The following is a 27965-nucleotide window of genomic DNA, read 5'->3' on the forward strand; positions in this document are numbered from 1 at the left end:
ATGGTCTTATAAATGTAGTAAGGTGTAATATGAATAAAACTTAATTTGTATTCCCGGTGAAGCATCTGTGCAGATCTTCCCCCTAATGGAGAGTCATTATCCGCCGAGTTAAATATGAGTCAGAGGGAGCTCATGCTTCATCGCACTAATCTCTCAAATCCTCGGCTGAGGGAGCGAGACACATTCCTGTGATTATTATCCCACGCACTGATCAGAGTTCGAGAAAGTCTGAGAGAGGTAAACACCACCACGAGTCTCCTCTTTGCTGATAAGCACTGGACATGTCGTTCTGGGAATATTTCACCTCAGTGGCTTACTCTTGTGCTATTTGTGTGGTGTGAATTTGTTGCTATTTCAATTCAATTCAATTCAATTCAATTTTATTTGTATAGCGCTTTTTACAATAGACATTGTCTCAAAGCAGCTTTACAGAAATATCAACACGGTATACAGATATTAAAGGTCCGAATTTATCCCAACTGAGCAAGCCACTGAGTGGCGACGGTGGCAAGGAAAAACTACCTAAGATGTTTTAAGAGGAAGAAACCTTGAGAGGAACCCGACTCAGAAGGGAACCCGTCCTCATCCGGGTAACAACAGTTAGTGTGAAAAAGTTCATTATGGATTTATATGAAGTCTGTATGGCGTTAAGAGCAGCCGTAGTCCCAGCAGTCTGGAATATTTCAACTTTGATGTTCGGTTAGCAGTCAATGCGAAGTGTCATTCTCACGTCATACACAGTTTTATCTAAGGGGTTTATCAACACACCTGTGGGAAACACTCACATTCCTGACCATTTTGTGTGTGTGTGTTTTTAGCTAGCTAAATCATTAGCCTCGATTAGTAGCTAGCATATTGCTTTGTGTCGAAAATATACATTTATTTTCATTTGAAATGCGCACACACACACACACACACACACACACACACACTATTCCATTCAGGTTTTCTTGTGTACGTGTGTGTGTGTGCGTATATTCAGAATTCCCATGAGTTTGAGAGCCATTTTCTGACCTTTGACCTCTCTCTCAAAGGCCTTCACTATATGCCCACTCTCGAAACACCCGCTTTTACATGGCTTCCTCCCTAAAAAGCCTCAAACACAGAAGCTATTGTGAACTCTTCCGAGTTCTACCAAATTCTTGTGAAATGAGTGTAAAATCTTGCATGCGCATTACATCATGTAGTTTTTTTGTTGTTGTTGTTGTTCGGTACTAGTAGGACATTGTGTTCATAAGGTTTGAACTGGCTCCCTACTCCCTGTTCAGTGGGTAGTGCGCTATAAGGAGCAGAGTGCATGAGGGATTTGGTTGTTCTTTATTCAGTCTCGCTATCATCAGTGTACTGTGGGCGTGTCCCAAACCATACAACACCCTATTTACCGTGTGTCATCACCAAATGTTACAGAACACGGTGGTATTTTGTAAGTGCACTGGATATGATTCATTATGTTCTTATAGTAGTACTGACCACTTTAATAAGAACTATTATACAGTCAGCCAATCACATGGTAGCAGCCTCAGATTCCTGTTCTTGATTGACAGGAGTAGAATTCTTCTGCTCTTGTAATCCCATTCACCTCAAGTTTCGACTTGATGTGCATTCTGCGATGCTTTTCTGCTCACCACGATTGTAAAGAGTGGATATTTGAGTTACCGTAGCCTTCGAGTTACGTTCTCCTCTGACCTCTCTCATCAGCGAGGTTCCCGCCGATGACTGTAGAGCTGCCGATTACTGGGTGTTTTTTGTTTTTCACACCATTCTGTGTAAACTCTAGAGCAGGGGTGTCCAATCTTATCCTGAAGCTCTTGTCTTGTATCTACACGATTTTATGCATTGCACTGCTGCCACATGATTGGCTGATTGGATAAATGAGCAGGTCTACAGTGGATGGTGGATGGTCATTTTAAAACCGTGTTAATAATATATCCGTAACCGCCATGTTTTCATTAACCCTCAGCAAAAATGAGTGCATGCAAAGGAAATTTAAAGTGGGCGTGGCTACATTTAGTAGCGTTAGTATAGCTTTTTTTACTTTACATGAAAAACATCACAGGCGTGCTTTAAGACGGCCCAGTTAGCATTACGTGACAGCCCGCATTTCCCACTGTCATCTGGACCACATACCGGCGGTGACCTCATCCGAATCCAGCTGCCTGAACACAGCTGTGACTCCACCCTGAACTTACAGTCAGTTCACTTTCAGGCCAAAATGAAAACTCGTCAGATTTAGATTATATTTATTGCTTTTGGATGATTTATTGGCCTTCTTTTCGTCAGCCTTAAATGTGAGTCACTTTTGAACCACAGTGTAGCTGAACAGCTGGACTTTGACTAAACCCTGATGATGTTGAGGGGGTGAGTTTGTGTGTTTTGGCCTTTATGAAACCCAAACCTATTTTTACCACATGAGAGAGCCACTCTACCTCCTACACCAATACTTCCTGTTATTTAAAATGCATAGAGGTGGCTTCCCTCATCCAGTTACCTAAATATATCTTCATTATGAGGCTGTTCTAAACGCCTCAGCATAACACCCCCCCCCCCCCCCCCCCCCCCCCCCCCCCCACGGTCTCTCCACGTGGCTAATTTTGGAGTTCCCGAAAGTTCTTCTTTTCTGAGACCGTTTGTTTTTGTTGTTTTTTTTTTAAATAGTGGCAGTCTGTCCACTTTGGGTCAAATCCTTCACTGTGGTTTGTGCTGCGACGTTTAAAAAAAAAAAAGAAATCTAATAGGTCAGAGTTTGAGAATTTTCAGTGTCTATGTCAAAGATGTAAACATTTCATTTCATAGAGCATATTTCATTATATGTCCTGAAGTATTGTTGCAAATAGAATATATAAAGGTCTAATGAACCTGGTTCCTGAGATGTTCAAATAACTCAAATGTTACAAGAAAGTTCAGGAAACGTTCTCTTTGTTTCAGTAAAGAAAACTTTCCTAGAAATCCAAACCGGAACCAGATTGTTTCAGGAACCAAAAAGGACCATTCCCAGAACATTCCTGGAACCAGTAATAGTTAGCTGGGTAAATAAATATAAACCTTAGGTGAACAGAGACAAACTGTGAAAGACGATTAAAAGATAAACACTTCCAGGCTAACAACTGTTTCCATCCACACCAGCTTTTTAAAGACTTCCCGAAATCATGGAATAAGGGATGCTTCGAACTTCTTTTGAAAGTTATTTATGTAGAGGTGTGCATTGGCTTCTCAGCACGCGCGCACACACACACACACACACACACACACACACACACACGCACACGCACACACACAGACAGAGACAGACAGTCGTTACACATTAGATTGCACTGTTGTGTGAGAGCTTCAGGACTCAATTTATTTCACTTTCACTGTTTTAACACTAGAGGTCAGCACACACACACACACACACACACACACACACACACACACACACACACACACACACACACACACACACTAAAAGAAACGTACAATAGAAGCTTGGCTTCTGAAAGTCTCCCTGTTCATGTCAGGAACGTCTCTACATCTTTGCTTTCAGTAAAAATGCCAGTATATAGGAATATAAGCTAATATGTTGAAGTTGAAATCGCTAATGTTCTTCTATCATAATATTCATAGCATAATATTATTAGCTAGAGGTTGATGTAACAGGGTATTGATTTGCATCGTCATGTTCACAGACCTGAGAAATGTAAAATTGTGTGTGTGTGTGAGAGAGAGAGAGTACAGTTTTGAATACTGTACACTATTGTAGCTTCAACTACAGAAATACAGACACACACAGCGTGCACTGAGCGTGAAAGTGCTGCAGGTTAAAAATGTGACAACCATGTGAAGAGTTCTCTCTCTCTCGGTCTCTGTCTCTCTGTCTCTCTCGCTGTAGATATTGATGGATCTTATTCAGCGTTCTTGTCTTCCTTGAAGTGCCATGTTACATTGCTGTAGCTGTTCATTTAATTCAGTAGTGAAGCAGTAGCGGAATCCCGGTACAGGGTCTCTGTGGGTTCTTAATTTATAAATAAGAAATTACATTCATAAAAAAAAAAATATATATATATAATATAAAAAAGTCAAGAACATACTCAACTTTAGTCAAAATTGTGACAGTGGGAAAGAAATGATTGTGTATATAATATATACAATATATAATATATACAATAAATGTATATATAATATATACAATATATAATATATACAATAAATGTATATATAATAAACATCACACCCAATTATTAAAGGTGCAGGCGGATCATCTAGTTGTTACAAATACAAGTGAAATACAACCCCCCCCCCCCCCCCCCCCAAAAAAAAAAAAAATGATAATAATAATAAAAAACCAACAATCCAAAAAACATTGGAATGATTTGTTTACTTCTTGATCAATAAGTTTACATCTCATCAATGCCTGCTTACACAAAGACCCATGTCCTAGAACCTGCAGTGGCAACGTTGGTTTGGTAGGAGCTACCTTTCATTTATCTCATACTACTTGGCCAGCGTGGAAGCGTTGTGTTTAATGAAGGTACATTTTTGGTCAAATTTTCTTTGTTTCGAGCGTACTAGGACTGATTTGCTTTTAAAACCATATTCAAACTTACAAGTTTTGAAATTGGAAAAAAAAAAAAAATCTGAACCTTAAACACAAATCTCTGAAATCTTTAAAACCCTCAAAAATACAGAAAAGTAGGCGCTTTCAGTGTGGTCAAAAAACTAAACCCAAACCTTGTAAGTTCTACTCACATAGAGTTTTCTATAGTGATGTTAAACAATTGAAGCCCAGTGTCACTACAGATTGTCCCAAAAGTCTCCGTAGACAGCTGACTATGTTCGTCAGCACCACGTCGGTTGCACCTTCGTCAGCGGATGTTCGTGGACGTCCACTTCTCGGTTGGTCCGCACCTCTGTTAAAGTGCACCTATTTTGGTTTTTCAAATATTACTTTCATGTAGTGTGTTATAGAGCTGTTTGTGAATGTAAAAAGTCTGCAAAGTTTCAAAAATTTATTTAAAGTTATTGACTCCCAATAGTGGTTAACATGTTCGCCTCACACCTCCAGGGTCGGGGGTTCGATTCACACCATGGCTCTATGTGTGCGGAGTTTGCATGTTCTCCCCGTGCTGCGGGGGTTTCCTCCGGGTACTCCGGTTTCCTCCCCCAGTCCAAAGACATGCATGGTAGGCTGATTGGCTTGTCTAAAGTGTCCGTAGTGTATGAATGGGTGTGTGAGTGTGTATGTGAGTGTGTCCTGTGATGGATTGGCACCCTGTCCATGTTGTACCCCACCTTGTGCCCGATGCTTCCTGGGATAGGCTCCAGGTTTCCCCGTGACCCTGAAAAGGAGTAAGCGGTATAGAAGATGGATGGATGGGCTCCCAAAAGAAGGAACCGATTCTGAACAGCTGAAACGAGTCGTCAGTAATTCCAGACTCACTTCCTGTACTGACCTACATAGGTTTGTAACAAAAAACATAAAATCATAAAAACATACAATTACATAAAATCCTGTATTATTGAGTTTCAAATTTTTATAATGTAAAACTACTTTATAACCCCTAATATAACTGAGAGAAGGGACATAGAAGTTCAGCACAGAGTTGCTGGAACTGGTTTTTGTTTGTTTGTTTTTTGTTTTGTGTTTTGGAGTTTATTGGAGAAGAAAGACCAAGTGCCACATTCTTCCGTGTTGACTGACTATAAATTCCCATCTCTCACTTTCTCCACTCGTGGCACAGTTTCCAGTCCCACCACCTCCCCGTGTCCTCCCTACTATTCAACAACTCCTACCCAAGAGTCTAGCGGAGTGACTTAAGTGGAGTGACTGTGTGCAAAGCAGAAGCCGTTCAGAACTCCAGTACAAGTTCTCAGACGTTCCTCCAACTGTGGACAATTCCACAATCACTCTTCATGTGATTTTAGTTGAAGACGTGGACATCTGCAAGGAAAATTGATCCAGTTTGTTCAGTTTACAGAAACTCTGTTGTTCTTGATCTGTGTCTCTGGGGTATAAATATGAAGTTGCACACATGTAAAATCCCTTTCAACACAAAAGACCGAAGGTTATTGATTCTAAAAAATACCATTGTAGAACCCAGTGTGTGTGTGTGTGTGTGTGTGTGTGTGTGTGTGTGGGAAGGAGGACTTTTGACAGAGCTTCATGCTTCCTTGCTTTTTCTTTCTCTTTCTTTCACCCACAAGCACTTTTCAGCTTGTGCTGTTCACATATGTTACACAAAATACAACCAAAACCAAAAACGCAAAGCCTCTCACTGCCTTCCAGTTTTGGGCAATTCAAATTCAAGGCAAGCCTGTTGTGTTTTCCCCCCTATGAAAAGACAAACAAAACACACCGCAAGAAAAATCACACGTTCAACTCGCCTAATCTCCGTCCACAGCTGAGTCTCAACCACACCCCTGCTGCCCCACCTGTGAACACAATCAGTGCTTGATTAGTGTCACCTAGTAAATAGTGAAAAAATAGTGATCTAGTCATCATCCTCTTACCCAGTAATGCATTTGCTTCTGTTCCCACGTCAACCTTCATGATAATTAGTCAAGAATTGTACTGGGTTTTGTTCCAGCATATTAAGTAATCATCTTTTCTGGATTTCAACCTTGTCTTGACCGTTTATTGATGAATTACTGATGAATTCCTGTGTAAAATTGTAAGTGCATTGTAAGTTAGCTTGTCCAACAGTGGTATTGTGTGTTTATCCTGAAGAAGAGCTTTTTATCTAATCAGCTAACATTCAGTGCGTTTACATGGACAATAATCTGATATTAACCTGATTAAGACGATACTCTGATTAAGAAACTAGCACGTAAACAGCGATTTCTGATGACCTTAATCCGAAAGGTCATACGCAAAGTAAACCCAAATGGAATTAAGACGTGTGGCGTATTCCTGTTTTAGTCGCATTATCGACGTGTATTACAGACATGTACACACCTTAATCACACTATTAACGTCGTGTGGGAGTTTTCACCACATTTTGCGTCAGGACACGATCACACATGGCAATGCTCAATGGTTGACGGCAAACGAGAGCACGGCTGCGTCCCAAACCGCGTACTGACTTACTATATAGTAGGTGAAATACATGTATTTTGGCTACTATATAGTAGGTAAGTACGCGGTTTGGGACGCAGCCCATGGCTTCAAGCAGTCGTCTATTAGCACATATATCATGACTTCTAATAAACTGCACTTGAAGCTTTCGTAAAATTAAAAATGAAACACCCAAAACTGTATACGGTACCATAACGAAGACAGACTGTATGTTGATACGTGAAATTCTGGAGGGAACGTCGGACGGCGTGACGTGGGGACGTAATGACGTGTGCCGTTAATCGATCTATGTTCTATACCGTGTAAAACGGGAACATGAAAGGAATATTCTAAAAGCGACTCGTAAACACCTTAATCAGGATATTGTCTTATTCAGAATAAGGTCCATAATTAGATTACTGCTGTCCGTGTAAACGTAGTCAATGACACACTCGTAGTCTAATGACTCTTTCATCGCTATTGGACTGTACCCTGTGTTCACTATGGAACACTAAGATTCATCTACACATACCGTATGCTTGTGCTCATAGTGAATTTCCATATCATGATAATTACTGTTTAAAATATTATTAGAGCCGATTAGTTCATAAGAGAGACTGCCTTTTAGGGAAACAATCAAATTCTTGCTTAGCAAATTGGAAAATGTTTAACAGCCTAGGATTACAGAGCATGTCATTAACCTATGGTGAAATAGGTGACGTTATCTCTGGCAGTCTGAAACAAGTTTTCCTCAAGAATTGCCCTGTAATTAGTGCTTTCCTTCAGTCCTGACCAGTTTTCCAGTCCCTGCTGATGAAAAGCATCCCCACAGCACGATGCTGCCACCAGCATGCTTCACTGAGGGAATGGTGTTCTGGAGTGATGGGATAGTGTTGAGTTTGCGCCACACATAGTGTTTTCTCATGATGGCCAAAAAGTTACATTTTATTCTCATCTGACCAGAGAACCTTCTCTCCAAACGTTTTTTTCCTATTTTTTTCTTCAAGCGATGGCTTTTTTTCTGGTCACTCTTCCATAAAGCCCCGCTCTATTGGTTCTACAGCTTAAAGTGGTCCTATGGTCAGATACTCCCATCTCCGCTGGGGATCTTTGCAACTCCTACCTTTGGTGTCTTTCTTGAATCTCTGAATTAATGCCCTCCATTCCCAGTCTGTGAGCTTTGGTGGGTGACCTTCTCTTGTCAGGTTTGTAGTGGTGCCATATTCTCTTCTTTTTTCTTTTTACAATGGATTTAATAGTGCTCTGTGGGATGTTCAACGTTTGGGATATTTTTAATAACGTAACCCTGATCTATACTTTCTCCACAACTTTGTCTGTGACATGTTTGGAGAGCTCATTAGACTTCATATTGCTTGCATAGTAGTGTTGCAGACTCAGGGCCTGTCAGAACGGGTGTGTTTTAGACTGACATCATGAGACAGATCATGTGACACTTTGATTACACACAGGTGTACCTTAATTAACTAATTATGTGACTTCTGAAGTTAATTGGTTGGACCAGATCTTAGGGATTTCATAGCAAAGGGGGTGAATACATATGCACTTTTCAGTTTTTAATTATTTTTTTTTTTTAAAACTAGGTATATTTTCATTCCACTTCAAAAATGTGGACTCCTTTGTTAGGTCCGTTACATAAAATCCAAACAAAAATCCATTTTAATTCCAGGTTCTAATGCAACAAAACAGGAAAAACACCAAGGGGGGTGAATACTTTCGCAACGCACCATAATCAAGTCTTGTATCTTTTGTCGTCTCTTCTTATTTTTAAAGCCTAGGCATATCCTGTTGTTATTCATTATAGAAATGATAGGAATGATATTACTGCTGTCATTAGCGAAGCATTGTTCTTCGTTCTTAGTTCTGCACATGGGTTTTGTGAAATACCTGAAAAGCAGTATTGCTTTTGAAATGAAAATGTCTGAATGGAAAAAGGTGAAATTCGAGTCCTGAGGAAAGACCCGTTGAGAAACACTGCTCTTTAACACACACAAACACTCCATAGTTCCTCACATGACAGGCTCCGAATTGTAAAGTCAAAGTTGTGTTGATTCTCTAACAGTAAACACACAGGTTTTATGATCCACGCCCAGAAAATCTGATCAAACAGGTTTGTCCAGAGAAGTCATGAAGTCATAGAGGCAACAAGACTTTACATGAACCAGATGGTCACTGATTATCTGTGTGCTTCTCACGTGTTGAGCTGAGATCTCAGACAAAGCTGGAATCATCCAAACCAATATGGTGCTTTTCACCACGTCATTGTATTTGCGTACGATTTTCCACTTTTAGAGAGGATGACCTTAAATGCTTCCAGATGTGATGCAAGAAAATGAAATGGTTCTGATAGTGAAGCATTAACTGTCGTGACCTGTTACTGTTTCCATCAATGAATAGAATAATATATTATTGTGTAGAGCAGAACTGTATAACATGATATGGAATAGCATAGTATAGTGTAGGGTTATCCATCCATCCATCCATCCATCCATCCATCCATCCTAGGATGCCCTCTCGCATCTTCAAACCTGAACTAGTTATACTTTTAACATTGTCATATTCCACTGTAGATAATGAAATATCCTCCTCAAATTCCTAAATTCCGGTGTTACCGTGGTGTCAGAGGAGAGGAAGTGATGTGTACTGAAGTACTGAAGCTCAGTAGTTGAAGCTCAGATGAGAGAGAGAATTCGGCTGATTTTCTCCACACTGCTTTTTCAGTGCTTTTCATCTCATCCTGACCCAGAAACAGTAACCGCTAATGGGATCTGACCCACATTCGACACTCTCGGGAGAAATCAGCTTTTCTGACGTTTATCATCATTTGACCTCCGTCATGTGACTGTCCGTCAAACCAGAATCCAATTGGTTTAAACTGGTGATCGGTTTTAATGCAGTTTGTTAAGCTGTAGCTGTGGTGGAAGCGTGTTAGAAAAAGACCCCTCACCCCTCTCGCAGTGGGGTGTGAAGGAGTGTGTGTGTGTGTGTGTGTGTGTGTGTGTGTACTGGGGCTATGAAGTTAATAAATCTACTAATTAAAGGAAAGGTCTCTCAGGCAAAATGTTTTCTGTAAATGTTTGCCTTAAAACTACATCCAGTTCATCAACAATATCACATAGACTTGTTGATGTGTTTTAGGACACAGTATCATTTATCTTTAACCTGAAATGAAACTTCAGTGTGTCTGAATGCTGTAACGTTATAGTGGCCACACCTTTAAAAGTTTGAAGGTGGAATTTACCAGAAAGTGATGCAGATAATAAGGACAGTGCAGAAGTCCTAATCCTTTGTTGTTATTAAAAAAAATAAAAAATAAAAATTGTGTTCTGTAAAAGAGGTTTCCAAATATTCCTTCTCCCAAAAATTAAATATTACAGATAAACATTTGTCTTTTTTTAAAAAAAAAAAGTCCACCTATAATGGATAGGAACATAATCAACAGTGGGGCAATGTCATGCAGCATGATACAAAGGAAATTTATTGTTACTACCCTTAAGTTTTTTTATTTTTCTAATGTAGCATGCCTGGAGTGTTTTATTCCTCTTAAACAACAGAAATTTGCCAATGATGACATTTTTGGTAACCAAAAAAAAAATGACACAACATACTTTTTTATCCATTTATAGTTACGTTTATAGAAAATCAACACCTTCTGACCAAACAGATTTGAGAGGTCGACAGTGCTGTGGTTCAGATAAAAAAAAAAAAAAAAACAATGGATATCTTACCTGGAAAAACAGAAGCAAGTGCAACAGGCGGTTTCCTGAAGAACCATCTCAGTTTCTCCCAAAGGCCTCAAAAAACGCAAGTAAATTTCAGCAGATTTCCTTATAAAACTGCACAGCCGTGTATCTGAGGGAAATGATGCAGCATTAAAGCTTTAAAGAGAGAGGTCACACCAAATATTGATTTCGTTGAGTAGATATTCGTCATTTAAAAAAAAATTGTAAGTAGAAATGTTTAATTTAATTATTTTTTTTATGACATCTTTACTATGTAGAATTACTATGTGTGCCAAAACTTTTGCACAGTTAATAAAACCTTTTTTTTCTTCTTTAATGTTGAGGCATGAGTGTTTAGGGAGTGTTGATTTTGCTGAGGTGTGTGTGTATGTGTGTTAACTACACGTGTGTTAATAGACAGGGATAATAAGAAATGATAGTGGATTAAATATTATGTGGGCGGAGTTAAGTATAGCAATATCTGTAATGGGTGTGGTTAGTGGATTATATGTGGAGCTAGCCATACTTTCAAAGAGTGTGTGTGTTTGTGTGTGTTTAGACAGGAGTGTATTGACAGTAGTGAGAGGTGTGTGGCAGTAGTACTAGGTAGTGGGTGGGGTTTAGTTGTAGGTGGGCGGGGTTATCAGTAGGTGTGAGTGGAGGAGCTGAGTCTCAGCTGCTCGTCTTTTTGCTGCGTCACTTCAGTCAAAACTCAACATGAGCAAGCCAAGTTCAGCAAGTGCCCTACAGCATTTTGCCTGAGCCACACACTTTTTCTCTCTCTCTCACACACACACACACACACACACTCCCACAGACCCTGTCACACACTCACACACACGCTTCATCATGGGTGGCTCTTTATCCCAAAACAAGAAGAGCAGCGAGGTGAAGAATCAGAAGAGTGTCAGTCCGTAAGTTTGTTTTCAAAGCAATAATACTCTAATGGATATTAGTAATAATCATACTAGTATGTAATAACTATAACTAATAACAATCCACTGGTTTGTTATTACTAGGTTATTCCTCCTGTGATTTTATGTTTTAATTATTTATTTGTTTGACATTCCAATTTACAGACTTAAAACTGCATAGACCCGATTTTGTTCTGAAGCAGTCACATGCTGTGTGTGTGTGTGTGTGTGTGTGTGTGTGTGTGTTTAAGCTGACACTCCTATACAAACAGCCCTCCTATAAAAGACAATATGACAAGCTATAATGCTTCATTACACGGATATCAGCATGGATCCTTATTTACAGAGCGCTCAGTTCACTTCCCGTTCCATAATAATAGTAATAATTATGATAAATAAAGTTCTATTTACTTGTATAGCATACAATTCAAATGCCCTTATATGGGATTTAACGAAGACATTGTGTGTAAAATAGAAATGTAAAAAGTCTCACAATACACATCATGTGTTGGCTTTTTAAGAACTGTATGATGTATCGTTTTGAGCTTTAGTCTTGCTGCAAGATTGGTTCTTGGTTCCAGAGCAAAACCATCCTCTGAGCCATTTATTGATCACACTGCCATCTGGAGGTCAATTAAAGTGTTGCACACATAGCATGAAGGGTTAAAACTATAATTTTAAAAAAAACCAACAACAACAAAAAAACAATGCAAAAGTCTTAGGCACCCTATTTTTTTTAGTACAAACTTAATTACAGATTTATATTTTATGATTTCTACATTATCGGTAAAAAAACAAAACAAAACAAAAACATTTTAGATTTCTAAACATTAGTTTTCCAGCACAAAATTAAATGTTACAGAAAAATGTTTGCATGTCAGTAAAGAGACACGCATATTAAGTGGTAAGTGACACTTTTTAGACAAAAAACATAATGATGGCTGCTGTGTTATATCACAGAAAGCATGTTAAAGCCAATCTTATATCAGAGTAATCATGGTAACATTATTGTTCAGCTAAAAAAAATCACTGTGATGGTAACCATGGTAAAAAATCACTGTGATGGCAACCATGGTAAAAATCACTGATGATAACCATGGTAAAAATCACTGTGATGACAACCATGGTAAAAATCACTGTGATGATAACCATGGTAGAAATCACTGTGATGGCAACCATGGTAAAAATCACTGTGATGGCAACCATGGTAAAAATCACTGTGATGGCAACCATGGTAAAAATCACTGTGATGGCAACCATGGTAAAAATCACTGTGATGGCAACCATGGTAGAAATCACTGTGATGGCAACCATGGTAAAAATCACTGTGATGGCAACCATGGTAAAAATCACTGTGATGGCAACCATGGTAAAAATCACTGTGATGGCAACCATGGTAAAAATTCACTGTGATGGCAACCATGGTAAAAATCACTGTGATGATAACCATGGTAAAAATCACTGTGATGGCAACCATGGTATAAAAATCACTGTGATCGTAACCATAGTAAAACCCTTGTTATATTAGACTAATCATGGTAGCACCATTGTTATATCAGAGTAACCATGGAAACATCATGGTTAAGTTGTGATTATGATGATGACACCAAATTGCATTTGAGTTAAAGAGGATTTTTTTATTTTATTTGATTTTTGGCTCCTCTAATCCGCTGATGGTTCAGCAGTGCTGCTGTATGTAAAGTTTATTTGTATATGCAAACACAGGCACACACTCTCCTCTTTGGTAATCTGCGTGAATGTAAAATAATTGTAGAAAGACCCAGATGCAGTCAGAGAACTGAGCTTACTTTCACATGAAGTTGAGGTTCAGGCTGAGTTTTCAGATTATTTTATTATCTTGGGATGAAAATGGATTTGGATTGGAATAATTAGGATTTCATTTGACTTTACAACCTCATTAGCCTTGTTTATGCTCCTTTGGGGAAAAAAAAAGGAATTTTCCACTTGTTTTGGGGGTGTCTGTCTTCAGCATTGAATTTATTTGTGATGTCACACTCCACAGTAGTGGGTAATGGCTCATATGAAAGTAGACATTCAGGGCTTTATGAATGTGCTGTCTGAACAAGCTTTAGTTGTGCTGTCTGTTGTACCTCTGTAGCATGCCGTGATGAATCAGTATGTTGTTGGAGAAGGAAAACTTCAGCGTTTGCTGGTTACTTTATTATAACCTGGTTTACTTCTGCCTCTGGTCCACGTCTCAGTTTAAGTCTCTCACTCACCATAAAGCCATAAAAGCTGACATAATGTTTCATCATCAAATAAAACGAATGCTCTTTTTACTTCCTTCTCTGGTCTGTTATGGATCCTGGGTTTATATATCAGAGCCCTAGACAGTGTAGGTGCACAATACTGTCAAAGTCCAACCTCTTTATTGTCGTGTGCACAGAAGTAGCATGTGCAATGTGAAAGTGTCCAGTAGTGCAGTAGAGAAGCAATTAATGTTTGTGTTTGAAATATTCCTAATGTGGTTATTGAGCCACCTGGTGGCTTGAGGGTAGAAACCGTCTCGGAATCTCATGGTCCGAGTGCTGATGGTTCTGGACCGTCTTCCTGATGGGTGAAGGGAGAACAAGGGATGTGTTGGATATCTGGGGTTGTTTGAGTGGTCCTCAGCACCCTCTGCATTGGTCTAAATTTAAATTATGGTCTGCACCCTTCATGCACACCTTGATCCTCTGTGGGGGAAAAAATATCTGACTACCCAACAAACTCTGTTAATCCTAGCGGTGAAACAATTTCCCCTTATTTATTATTTATTACTGGAATATATGGTGTGACGTAGTGTAAGTGGGGCGTTCTGGCTGAATTATTTCTATATTCGAAAAGATCAATAGATCGTCAGAACATAAGTTCCTGTGGGAATCTCTGCTTAGGTACTGTAGACTGAATGTTTTGTCCCATTTTCTTTGGTGCTGTTTGCTTTTTTGACCACTAGATAGCACCATGAGCACGTGGTAATGAAGACACTGCGATGTCGGAGTGAGTCACAGTGCAGACGATGAAGTGGACTTATCTTCCATATCTTTGTTTACATCATTTCTCCAATTAAAATATTGATTCTACATAAATTACACAGAAATAATAAAACAGAAATACACTGTATAAACACAAGGCCGATATAGTGTAAAGGTATAGCCGTTTGGGACACATCCATAGTGGACTTTTAATAGTAAGGTTTTGGTGATGGGGCCTGAATAGGGCACATGGGCAGAGTGGACTGGTGATGGTGAGTCCCAGCTGACAAAAAAAAAGGTCCCCAGGACGTCCCCTAAATGGCCTGTACGAATGTCCCCCGAACGTCCATGTGTAGGGTCCTACGGACGTGGAAGGGGACGTTCACAGGACGTCCAGCAGTCATCCGGGAAGCTTAGGGGACTTTCGCTGAAATGAACACATCCAGTATGTTATGCTTTACGTTATGACTCTGATGTCCTCGGAACATCCGCCAGCAAACATTATAAACTGTATCAAATGTGGACGTAAGTGGACGTTCGCGACGTCCGGGGTCCTCCCCTGTTTGCTGGGGTGATGATGCGGATTATGATGGTGGTTGGGGACATGTTCATAGTGGACTGATGATGATGATGATGTGTCTGTGATGGTGTTTAAGCGGCCTATATATAGAGCAGGGGGTGTATTCCGTGTGGTTTGGGACATATCTCCAGTGCACCAATGATACAGAGGTGTTTATGATGGTATGTGTGTCCTATATTCTAAGTAGAGTGTGTGGTTTGGGACACGTCCCTGGTGAGATTATAATAGTTATGCAATTGTGAATGCATAAAAACATGCTGATGCCCTCGTTTCCATGACAACAGTACTGTACTCCAGTTACCATGTCAACAGTCGGATTGTTTTTATTAGAAATTTAGAACGTGTGTGTGTGTGTGTGTGAGAGAGAGAGAGAGAGAGAGAGAGAGAGAGAGAGAGAGAGAGATCTTCTGGGTGTGATGTGATGGGACACGTATTTATACACTCTGGTAACATGAGTAATTAAAAGTGATCTTCAGTTTTTCAAAAACTGCCCCCCCCCCAAACACTGAATTATGAAACATCTTGAATTCAAAAACATAATATTCAAATAATAAATTCCTCTTTAGAAGCTGATTCGGACTGGTATAAACTGGTATTTGGATTGGATTTGTTAACATGGTGCATAAGTCACGTTTCTATTTAAAACAGCGAGCGTCTCAGTAACTCTACTTAAAACCGTTTTGAGGGCGGGGCTACAGAGCTCAGTTAGTCATGTCACTGGAGAAGCTCCACAGCTGTTGGAGAATTGTGCTTTCCTACCTTATCACTTTAATCATTGTTTTTATATGACTGATTGTATCAGTGAGTGTTCCTGAAGTGATTACTCACTGCTGCTGTGCTGCTGAGAAAGAATAAACGTCTCTCCTTTTGATCTATGAGATTTGATCTATCTGCTGGTTTTATTTGGGGGAACAGGGAACATCTGTCCAACGCAGCAACAGGCAAACTTATGAATGGAAGAAATGATAGATTTATTCCTATTAAATAGTATCCGAAATGAATAAAACAGCTGGAAGTCATGCTGTGGTAGATAAGCGCTTTGGTGTTGGCTTCACGTTTATATTGCTGCCCCGTAACTGTGCTGTTGTTTGTCTGTAATTTGACCAAATCAGATTTAGTGAACAGCAGCTCCTAAATGAATCTGATGGATGTTTTTTTTATTTATTTAATTTTTTTTATTGCATAGTCCACCTGTTCAGAAGTTATTTGTGACATTTCCACCATGGAGAAGAAGAAAAAAAAACTTAAAAAGGTCATTGAGACTTTATATGTCAGAATTGCGGCATTACTCCGATTTTTTTTTTTTCCTCACAATTTACCTGAAACAATGTACTGTGACGAGAGTACGCGTAGCTGGTGAAGTGTGGAGTGTTCAGAGGGAGTAGGGAATAGTCGTGAGCACATCCGAATGAATCACAGCCGAAGAAGATACAACAACTATCCGTCCATCCATTTTCTATACCGCTTATCCTACACAGGGTTTCGGGGAGCCTGGAGTCTATCCCAGGGAACACGGGGCACAAGGCGGGGGACACCGTGGATGGGATGCGAACCCATCGCAGGGCACAATCTCACACACATTCACACACACATTCACACATTACGGACAATCTGGAAATGCCAATCAGCCTACAGTGCATGCCTTTGGACTATTGGAGGAAACCCGAGTACCCGGAGGAAACCCCTGAAGCACGGGGAGAACATTCAAACTGCAGGCATAACATCTAGAAGTATAACACTATCTAGAAGTTTTGCAGCAGATCCTTAAAATAGTCGATTGGCAGGGGTTCTAGTGTTTAGGAAGGAGTCTTATTCTGTATTTTGTTAGCCTATATTTTTATCAAGACAATGATATTGGTGTTGCCTCTTTAATGTTTCCTAAAAGAACCTTTTGTTTTTGCTCCGATTCGATGGAATGATTTCTACATGTGTGTGTGTGTGTGTGTGTGCGTGAGTTTTGGGGGCATCAGTCCTGTCTGACTCACACATTTGTCCCCAGTGCTGCTATTTGCGGCTCCCTGAGCACTTTTTGGCTAACTTGCTCACTTCCTGTTCTTTCTGTTTCAGTCAGGTCTGTTTTCCGTCCGTTATTCCCCCACTGCAGCGCTTCCTGTGACCTCGACTCGACCTACTTTACCTTCCCAGAGGAGCTTATACTGATTTCTGCTCCTTTTCAATTTTATATACACAAACAGAAGCAACCATTCATGCGTTAACACTCTGAGAACTCAGGTTTCGCTCGTTTTTAAACAGGTTTTCTTGTATGTGAACAAAAGTTTTTGCACCCTATTTATGTAGCTGTAGAATGCACCTTGGGATAACTCAGTTTAGGCGTCCTCGGAAAACCTATTCATGAGGAACTTTTACTGAGGAATTGGAAGGGTGAGGTCAGTCCTGTTGCTACAGATTAAGTGTTTCATGTTTTCATAAACCTTATTAGCTGGAATTGTGAGTCAGATTTAGAGTAGGTGCAGTCGTAAGCTCCATTTTCATATTTTATTTGAAAACAAATAAGTATTGTCACATTAATTGTCACTTAATTGACGTTTAACTAGAGATTCGGTTTTCTCAAGTGAGTGAATATAATGCAGAATAATCACAGTCTGTAGTTGAACATCTACAGGAAGCCATATGAATGGTTGGAAACCCAGGAATTCACATCTAGTTCATTTATCTGCTATAAAATTTTTAAGGCTCTCAAATGCTGAAATTCAAATCTAGTCAGTGTCTCTGTTTCCTCTGTCAGGCTGTAGCAGAGGGAGCTGATTTATGAAGTGCATTATCTCATGCACTAACTGCTTATTAGCCAATTTCAGGAACTTCAAGCCGGTCGTTTTCTATCTCATCTCTCTACCTAACCCTCATTAAAGGCCTGTCTCTGTAAATTAGTGTCAGACTGTACACACCCTGCTGTGGCTTTTTGAGATTCCTCACATTTTCACCTTTCGCCTTCTTTTCTATTCCATTTCACTCCCGTGACAGATAAACTGAGAAAGAATTTTGCTAAGTTGGACCTAACTAAACTAAACTAAACCAAAAAGAGCCTAAATGTATGGCAAACTAGACCAAACTGAGCCAAAACAATATAATACACACCAAATTCGGCAAAAAAGGAAGAAACCAGGTTAAATTCAACCCAAAAGGAGGAAACCAGCCCAAACTAAAGGCTAAGTAAAACCAGACTAAACAAACAAACAAGTATGTAAATAAAAGTAATTGGCTGGGGAAAAAATTAATTGGCTGAAAATGTCCAAGCCATGACAAATCGAACGAAATCAAAATAAATCGGGGAAACTCAGACAAAAGACATTTTGAATTATAAACAAACCCAGAATATCAAGGAACCAAGCTAAATCTGCTCATATGGCATCAAACCAACCAAACAAACAAAAAATGATCGACAATGTTAACCTTGGCTAAAAATGAACCATGATAAATGGGTTCCAAAACATACTGACTCAAGGCAAACCAGGCCAGAGGGAGTGAAATTAATAATAATAATAAAAAAAAAATAATAATCCAATCTAGGGCCAAGTCAGAAAAGGTCAGACTATAACTAACTGAGCCAAACCCCACCACATCTGGTTGAACCAGGGCAGGGCGTTTCTGTTTGTGGCTGAGTGGAATCACTTTTGGAGCAGCAGTAAAATTCTCTACTCTGTAATTAGCAGGTCACACACACCGGCCTCAGCATTTTTTCCTGGACCAGCTCCTTCTTTTTCCCTCTGCGCAGCACTCGGCACTTAAACGCTTGAAGCTAAGCCTTGATTTGGAGCATAGCCGGACAAACTCTCGGAGATGTGTTACTGTGTCCTGTACTGTGGCACAGGAGGATACTAAAACTCAGGGTGTTTTCCAGAATTTCAGAGACTTTGAAAGAAATTGTCATCTTTCTCTATCTCTCTTACACACACACACACACACACACACACACACACACACATAGGCCTTTTTTCTCTGGGGTCTCCTTTCCTTTTTTTTTTTTTTTTTTTTTTTTTTCTTTTTTTTTTTAAATTCCCCTGCCCCTGGCTCCTGTTGTGGCTCTCGTCCAAGCCGTTTGAAATCTGACCCGTGCTCATGCGGTTCTGCTCAGCCGCTAGAGTGGAATCTCAGCCTCGCGTCCTTCACAGTTAAAAAGGAAAATTAAACGTAAAACAATAAGCTCCCGGAGGGTCTGTGTGGCCTTCTGGAAAAGAACAAACCTCATAAACTGTCGTCAAATTCAAAACACATTTCCTTCAGACTCGTTTCTGCTTAATGTGCCTCATACAATACGTTATACGATACCTTAGTAAATAGTTTGATATCACTCACTGTGGGCATCAGATTCAGATAGGAGGTGTGGCTTTTACGGTTTGATGATAGAGTTTATATCACATTTTTGTCAAATGAATCATTCTGATTTTTTAAAACTGTTTTATTACTGAGCCGTACGATGCCTTCGGATGCAAGTGTGTGATAATTTACACCTGCAGTCTATGCTAAGCTGGTAGCTAAGCCCATACTAAGTGTGAGTCTCATAGCCTCCGGTGCAAAACAAAACAAGCAAAGCTTACACACCAAACATGTCTTAGCTGATAGACTACATTCAGCATAAGATTAAGTGGAGTTCCATAAGCGGAGAGAACTACTACACCCTAACTAGTCTACTACTGTGTGTGCCCAAAATGGAGTCTTATTGAATGTGGCATTCAGTGTGCCAAAAAGAGTATGAAATAAAGCTTTTTACTGTATGTCAGTCTGTGCAGGTTTTTGCAGAGTTTTTTTTTGTGTGTGACCGTTACGGCCAAAAATGCTTGATTTTGGATTTTGCTTAGCTTTTTAAAAAAATTTGCGATGCAACTTGCGGAGTTTTTTTTTTGTGCTTTTTTTTTTCCGGAAAACTTCTTGAATTGGCGAAACTGCAATTGAAAGAAATTGTTTTGCAAGATATTTGGGAGTGATGTTTGTTGGTAAGTGAGACCCTTTAGCTGTACTCATGTTCGACGTACGTGAATCGAAGAGGGCTTTAGATAAATGTGGGTTGAGATGACGTCACATGACGTGCCTTGACCCAAATCTGCAGCAAATCTGCGGTAATTTTGAAAGATTGCAAGCTCCTCAGAATATTGCGGATTTTGCGATTTGAAAAATCCTGGAGGGACTGCTATGTAGTGCACTACATGTTTACCTGGGAAGCATTTGAGATTCATCTATTACTGCACTTGAAAGGGTATAAGTTAGTGGCTACTACACCTTATATATCCTTATATATCCACCTCAAATATATATCCAGTAGGAATAGAGTGCACTACATAAGCCTTGAAATAATAACTTACTTTTCTGTGCGATATATACAAAAATATACTATATAGGGCTAATTAATATTCAGATATTTATTACCCATATTAGATAAGGCATTAGATAAGGCATGAGTTCTACTCCTAATCTAGGGAGTTATATATCCAATATACTGTACAGGCATTTGGGATTCTGCTCTCTTTTCATATGTAAGTGCTATATATATATATATATATATATATATATATATATATATATATATATATATATATATATATATATATATATATAGGATATGAATGGAGATATTTACACCAATTGTAGTGCATTATATATCCAATAAGGAGCCATTTAGGATTTAGGTCACTACTTCCTACGTAAATGCACTACACAGAAACCATTTCTACCATTTTGCAGTTCGGTGGGGTGTTAGGAATCATTTCTAACTTCTGATTCACTTTCTGTATACATGCACTACAAAGGTTATGAAATAATGGCTCCTACTCTCTATGTAGTGCACTGTGTATGTACTTATTTTATAGGAAGCTGGACCATCAAGCTGTAAACTACCTAGGGAATAATATAATGCGTTCTACTTGCACGGTATGTCCGAGGGAGCTATTTGGGATTCAGCTTCATACTTCTTATATACTGTATAAGTGCACTTTGTAGTGCACTCTAAGTTCAATTGGGAGTCATTTATTTAGAAGTATTGTCTCTACTCTGATTATAAAAACACCAAGAGGGTATAAAATAATGCTGCCCCCTTTGTAGTGCCATTTGGCACATGGTAGGGAGCTTGGTAGGAGTCCGCTCATTTCCCAAATGTAAGGGTTAAACAGTCCAGGAAATTATATGATGCATTGGCTAATTGATATCAAGCCACAGCAGGCTTACACACTCGCTACGTCACATCACTTCCAGTCTAGACACTGTCATTTGTCAGTTAATTGGGTAATATCAACTTAACCAGGGTTAATTTCTCGGAGAATGTGCTCACACACTTACACACACACACACACACACAGAGATTTCCAATTTGTATTAAAACCGATTAATGACAGCCATCCACTGAGATCCTTCCAAAGATCTGAAACTGAAACATGTCTGCTTCAAAAATCACATAAAAAAATAATAAAAACCCAGCATGATACAGGGCATTATCATCCAACATTTCCCAGAGTATAAAATCTTGTCTGTTTCAGGCGCTCCACTGCTTAACTGCACTCAGCTGATGACGCACCGTTACATAAGCACACAAAGCTAGTGGCAATGATCTATTTTCCCGTTTGACCCATCTGAGTGCTCATGAGAAACTCAGCATGTCAGTGTTCCGTGTGTGATGGGGTTGTTTGTGATGCTGTGCATAGCAACAGCCACCAACACACACGTGCGTTATTTTTAGCATGTTTATTCGTCCTGGGGAATGTAGTCTGCTGTGTCTCTGACAGAACAGAGACGCTGTATTGTTCTCGGTCATAATTCCTGTTATAAGCAAAAAACATGACATTTTCATATTACAATCATTTCCAGACGTTTTATATGTTAGCGTTAGCTAGTTAGTAAAGAGTGTGCTGGGAAACATAGCTAGCTAACTGTTGGGTGATGTTAGCCATGCTTAATGTAAACAAAATGATTGCTCAGATACAGTTGTCTATTCACTCTGTTTGCTACAATTTTCCACATAAAATTCTACTCACTTTTGTGGTATAATTCAGACGACAAAGCTTTCTAACCGTTCTAGTGGTTCGGACAGAGCTGAAATCAGTTAGCAGTTGATGCTAAGTGTAATTAAGGTGTTATTATAGTTATATAGAGTCTTTTCCTTGTGATTTATCAACACATCTGAGGGAAATGTTATTATTCTTGACTTGTTCTGTCTTGTTTCGACTCTCTCTGTGCCTTCACACCGCTCATTTAAACTGCTTAATGGTTTGCTAGGTTGGGGGGTTCGATTCCCACCTCTGCTGTGTGTGTGCAGCGTTTGCATGTTCTTCCTGTGCTTCCAGGGTTTCCTCCAGGTACGCCGGTTTCCTCCCCCAGTCCAGAGATGTGCATTGTAGGCTAAGTGGCATCCCTAAATTGTCCATAGTGTGTGAATGTGTGTGTGATTGTGCCCTGAGATGGGTTGGCACCCTGTCTGGTGTGTCCCCCACCTTGTTCCCCAAGTTCCCTGGGATAGTCTCCAGGCTCCCTGTGACCCCGTGTAGGATAAACGGTACAGAAAATGGAACGGATGGATAGTAATAAGTAGATAGATGTCTTATTAATTTCAAGATAAAAAGAGAGGCTGGTGAGGGAATGGCTGTTTACAACTTCTATAACATAAGTGATAACAGGAATTTGCTTAATGGACATTAAACAATAACAATACACGGATAAAAAGTACAACATGCTGTTCTTGTTGGCTGTCGGTGACCATACATCATCGATTCTTATAATAGCACTTCCTTAATTGTTTTATTCCTAAACTCCATTAGGATTACTGTTTTCTTCACCAAATAACATTTTCTTGGTCTTCTTACTACCAAGCATTGTCCATAAACCCCATTTAACTTCCCTTGTTCCCACACTCCTTTAAGGTATTTTTAAGGCTCTTGAACTCCATTAAGTGCTCTTGGTCCTAAACATTTCCTTGTCTGTGCACTTGGCATGGTGTTTTGTCGCCGTGGATGATGAGAAATGGGGGCATATGTATGGGAAAGTGCCCACACAGCCCTGGGCGGGGGTTGTGAAGTCGTTGGCTAGATGAGAACAGAGATTGCCTCAGGCAGAGCACTAAAAGGCATGTCGAACAGGTACTTGTGCATGTGTGTGTGTGTGTGTGTGTGTGTGTGTGTGTGTGTGTGTGTGTGTGTGTGTGTGTTCAGGATTGGAGATGGTTAATGGGGAACCCAGTGAGTAGGATTTGCATTCCACAGCCTCTATGCCGTAACCATGGACACACACACACACACACACACACACACACACACACACACACACACACACACAAATAAAGTCTCTCTCACATTCTCTCGGTCTGTATATCTGACACACACTTTCTCACGCTGTGTTGCATCCCCCTCTTTTGCATTTTGATTGACACTGGCCAAGGCCTGCCTGACTAGGACCATACCATTCATGACGAGGAAATTGGGGGTGGGCTGCTAAACCAACCAGGCTGAAAAAAAAAAGCTTTTTTTTCAAACTGTTTGAATGGAAAATCTCTGGTCTCTTCTCTCTCTCTCTCTCTCTCTCTCTCTCTCTCTCTCTCTCTCTCTCCTGTCCCCCGTCCCTCCCCCCCTCGTCCTTTTCTTCCAAATAGTCCGATCCAACCCTAGAGGGGAAAGCGGGAGGGAGGGAGAGTGAGACAGCTGATCAGTGCTGTGGTATTCCGAGTTTCGAGAACAGAGAGAGAGAGAGAGAGAGAGAGAGAGAGAGAGAGAGAGAGAGAGAGAGAGAGACACACACACACACGCACACACACAGATTGAGGAAGCTGACAGAAAATGAGGAAGAAGCTTTAACTGTCTGTGGAGAACTAGCAGCCCGAAGAGTTTCAACGTCTTTCGGAAGATAAAGAAAACAAGAGAATGTGTTAGAATTAAAGAGATAGAACAAGTGTGAGTGAGAGAGAGGGAGAGAGCGAGAGAGAGAAAGGGCTTGACATATGAAAAAAGAAAACAAACATCTTGAGAAGAAGAAAGTGGCATGAAACGTGACTCGAGTGCCACGTGAAGTTTCCTGCTGCTGGAGAAAAACATCTCAAGAAAGAGAGAGAGAGAGAGCGAGAGATAAAGAGAGAGAGAGAGAGAGAAACACGGGGTGAGCAAGCTTAAAATGAGAGGACGGAAATTTTAAGAAGCAAGAAAACGCGATGAAAGACGACCCGAGGACATAGGAGGCTAGAGCGAGACTGAGAGAAAAGAGAGAGAGAGAGAGAGAGAGAGAGAGAGAGAGAGACGAGCTCAGCTGCAGATCAGTGAAGACGCGTGTGTGCGTCTTTTCAAGAAGAGATGTCGTGGCTGTCGCCCGTGCAGTGGGCCAAATGGACCTGGTCTGCCATGAAAGGAACAGGAGAAGACGAGCAAGAGGAGAACGACGTCCAAAACGGAGAGATAGACGAAGAAGATGATGAGGAAGAGGAGAGATCTCAGAGCTTCAGGCAAGTCGTCTCTCATGACAGCATGACTACAGATCAACAGGCATTCAGGCTGGAAAGGTTTAACTCTTTCTGTTCTTCCACCTGCACATGCATATATACACACACACACACACACACACACACACACCTGCCATCGGGAGGATACTTTATGTGATGGTGGTGGTGGTGGTGGTGGTGTTGGTGGTGGGGGGTCCTCTGTTTCCATCAGGATTGTTTATATTGAGCTAAGTTCACAGCTATGAGACAGTCTGAGGTAACAACTTTGCAGCGGTGTTTACATGTACAAATTAGCGATTTTCTCAAAACCCCACGAAACTGAGATGTTTACAAAGATGTTTTATGTAAAACAAGTGCATGTATAGTTCTGTTTATGGTCTGATTCAACTACATCAGCTGTGTTTACATACAGGTCAGTCTAAGGCCTCGTCCACACACGTGAACAGGATTTTCGAAAATGTATCTCATCTACATGAAAACGCAAAACATGAGCATGCCAGCCCTGTAGGTGGCGATAGTACTTTATGATGTTATATCAAACACCTTACGAGCATGCGTATTGAGCGAGAAGGCAAAGTGCAGAAAAACACCAGCCGAGTTTTAAAACAAAACAATGATGGACACAAGGATTCATATGTGAGGACTGACGATGAGGAGGAACTACTGCTTAACGTTAACAAGAGCTGAATCTTGTCCAAAATCTGTTTGTCCTGTCGGTAACAACCCGTAACAACCTGTAGCAACCCGTAACAACCTGTAGCAACCCGTAACAACCTGTAGCAACCCGTAACAACCTGTAGCAAACTGTAACAACCTGTAGCAAACTGTAGCAAACTGTAACAACCTGTAGCAAACCGTAACAACCTGTAGCAAATTGTAGAAACCTGTTACAACCTGTAGCAACCCGTAGCATTCTGTAACAACCCGTAGCAATCTGTAACAACCCGTAGCAATCTGTAACAACCCGTAGCAATCTGTAACAACCCGTAGCATTCTGTAACAACCCGTAGCATTCTGTAACAACCCTTAGCAAGCCGTAACAACTCATAGCAGCCCGTGACAACCCGTAGCAACCTGTGACAACCCGTAGCAACCCGTAACAATCTGTAGCAACCCGTAGAAACCTGTAACGATCTATAACAATCTGTAACAAACTGTAGCAACATGTAATAACCCGTAACAATCCGTAGCAACACATAACAGCCCGTGACAACCCGTAGCACCCTGTGACAATGCGTAGCAACCCGTAATAATCTGTCGCTACCTGTAACAATCTGTAGCAACCTGTCACAACCTGTGACAACAAGTAACAATCAGTATCTACCTATAGCAACCTGTAACATCCTGTAACAACTTGTGATAACCTGTAGCAAGATATAAGCAACCTGTAGTAATCTATAACAACCTATAACAATCAGTAACAACCTTGTCTACAGCCATTATAAACAGTGTCCTCGCACATCCCTAACACGTATAAAACTGCAGCAGGCACACGCAGGTTGGCGCTGTGATGTTTGCATTTTCAAAAATGGACGTTTTCCCCTTCCACATGAAAACAGCGATACTACAGTATGACACACAGGGTAAATATGGACATCCATACTTAAATGGTACATGACATCGGGATATCTGCTATCGATATGGAAACCTGCAGCTGTTGAAGAAACCCTGCTGTTTGCTTACAGAATTACAAATTGTTACAAATCGAGATTATCCAGATTAATCCAGAAGAACTAAACAAATTTTAAAGTAAAAGGCTCAGAAATAGAAAAAAAAAATCAAGGAAGCAATAGTCTGGTGTCGGTGCTACTTAATTCTAAGCAGTTCCTCTATTTTGCTTTTTTACAGCAGGAAATGTCTGTAGCCCCGCCTTCATATTTTTTATTGGCTTGGGTTTGTATGATTGCGCAGGTAATTTTTCAGGAAAAACTCGGTACAAAGTGAAGGGACCTGCCACCTGAAGCAAATTCCTTCGGTGTCCTGCGTCCTTTCTCATACAAGTGACGGCCTTTTTCACCAGACAAAAATGAAAAAGTGTGTGTGTGTGTGTGTGTATGTGTGTATGTGTATGTGTGTGTGTGTGTGTGTGTGTGTGTGTGTGTGTGTGTGTGTGGATAAGGAGAAGAGCAGCTGTGGTTTGGCAGTTTAGTGAGCGCTCTGCTGTGTACATCCTGTCTTTGTGCTAACATTCCTTTCTGAAGACTTTCTCTATTTCTCTTCTCCTTTCTTTTGTTTTTCTCTTTTTTAATTTTCTTTTCTTTCCACAATCCTGGAATGACTGTGGCTTTTCACACTGATGAACACAAGTGCAGAGAGCACTTAATTAAACAGAAAGGAAAAAACACACACACACACACACACACACACACACACAGTGTGACTCAGTTCCATATCTGACTCAAAGCTGCTCAGAAACACCGACACGACCTGTCATCATTTTCTGTGTGAGTGTGTGCCTAGGAAGCTCTTGCTCTTCAGAGTAGCGTGGCCTGTGTGCCTGTCACTCCCAGTGAAGGAGGCGTGGCCTGTGTGCTTGTCATGCCCAGCGAATGAGGCGTGGCCTGTGTGCCTGTCACTCCCAGTGAAGGAGGCGTGGCCTGTGTGCTTGTCATGCCCAGCGAATGAGGCGTGGCCTGTGTGCCTGTCACGCCTATCGAAGGAGGCAAGGCCTGTGTGCCTGTCACGCCTATCGAAGGAGGCAAGGCCTGTGTGCCTGTCATGCCTAGGAAAGAGGCGTGGCCTGTGTGCCTGTCACTCCTAGTGAAGAAGGCGTGGCCAGTGTGCCTGTCATGCCTAGCGAAGGAGGTGTGGCCTCTATGCCTGTCAGTAGTTAAATGAGCTGTGGCCTCTGTGCCCATCAGTCATAGTAAAGTAGGTGTTTCCTCAGTGCCTGTCATTCCCAGTGAACAAGAAATGACCTCACTAACCGTCACTCCTGGTGAACACCTTGATATGTGTGAATTGAAATGTATTTATTTTTATTGTTTTTTTTTTGTTTAGCTCGGATTCAGAGGGTCACTTCGAGACACCTGAGACAGAGTCACCTGTCCATCAACCACTGGCTCCACCCACAACACACATCACAGGTAAAGGACAACACTCTTTCCTCAAAGATATATATATTTTTTGCATAGATTGTAAAAAAACAAAAAACAAAAAAACAAATTCACACACACAAACACACACAGAGCTATCTTCTCTATCTTCTCTCTGTTGTTGCCTTAGCAACAGTGGTGAGTGTGAAAATCACCTGAAGATAGACCCTATCAGACTCCATCTGCGTGTGTTTGACACGTGGCCAT

The 27965-nt window shown here is 40.5% G+C and overlaps 1 protein-coding gene across 5 annotated transcripts in view; it reads left to right on the plus strand.

Moving 5' to 3' along the window:
• tacc1 (transforming, acidic coiled-coil containing protein 1) overlaps window positions 1–27965 on the plus strand; it is a 52588-nt gene that overhangs the window by 3716 nt on the left and 20907 nt on the right. The window contains exons 2-3 of one of the 5 annotated variants that reach the window (XM_047160848.2): window positions 10675–10852; window positions 27664–27749. In XM_047160848.2, the coding sequence (XP_047016804.1) occupies window positions 10764–10852; window positions 27664–27749 (175 nt within the window). In that variant the 5' untranslated portion in view covers window positions 10675–10763. Of the gene's footprint in view, window positions 1–10674; window positions 10853–11470; window positions 11685–21263; window positions 24724–27663; window positions 27750–27965 lie in introns of those variants that run through there. The other 4 variants (XM_017488695.3, XM_017488693.3, XM_017488694.3 and 1 more) reach the window with 4 other exon arrangements.

This window comes from Ictalurus punctatus, chromosome 16 (genome assembly GCF_001660625.3).
Source record: "Ictalurus punctatus breed USDA103 chromosome 16, Coco_2.0, whole genome shotgun sequence".
Classification (NCBI taxonomy): Eukaryota; Metazoa; Chordata; class Actinopteri; order Siluriformes; family Ictaluridae; genus Ictalurus; species Ictalurus punctatus.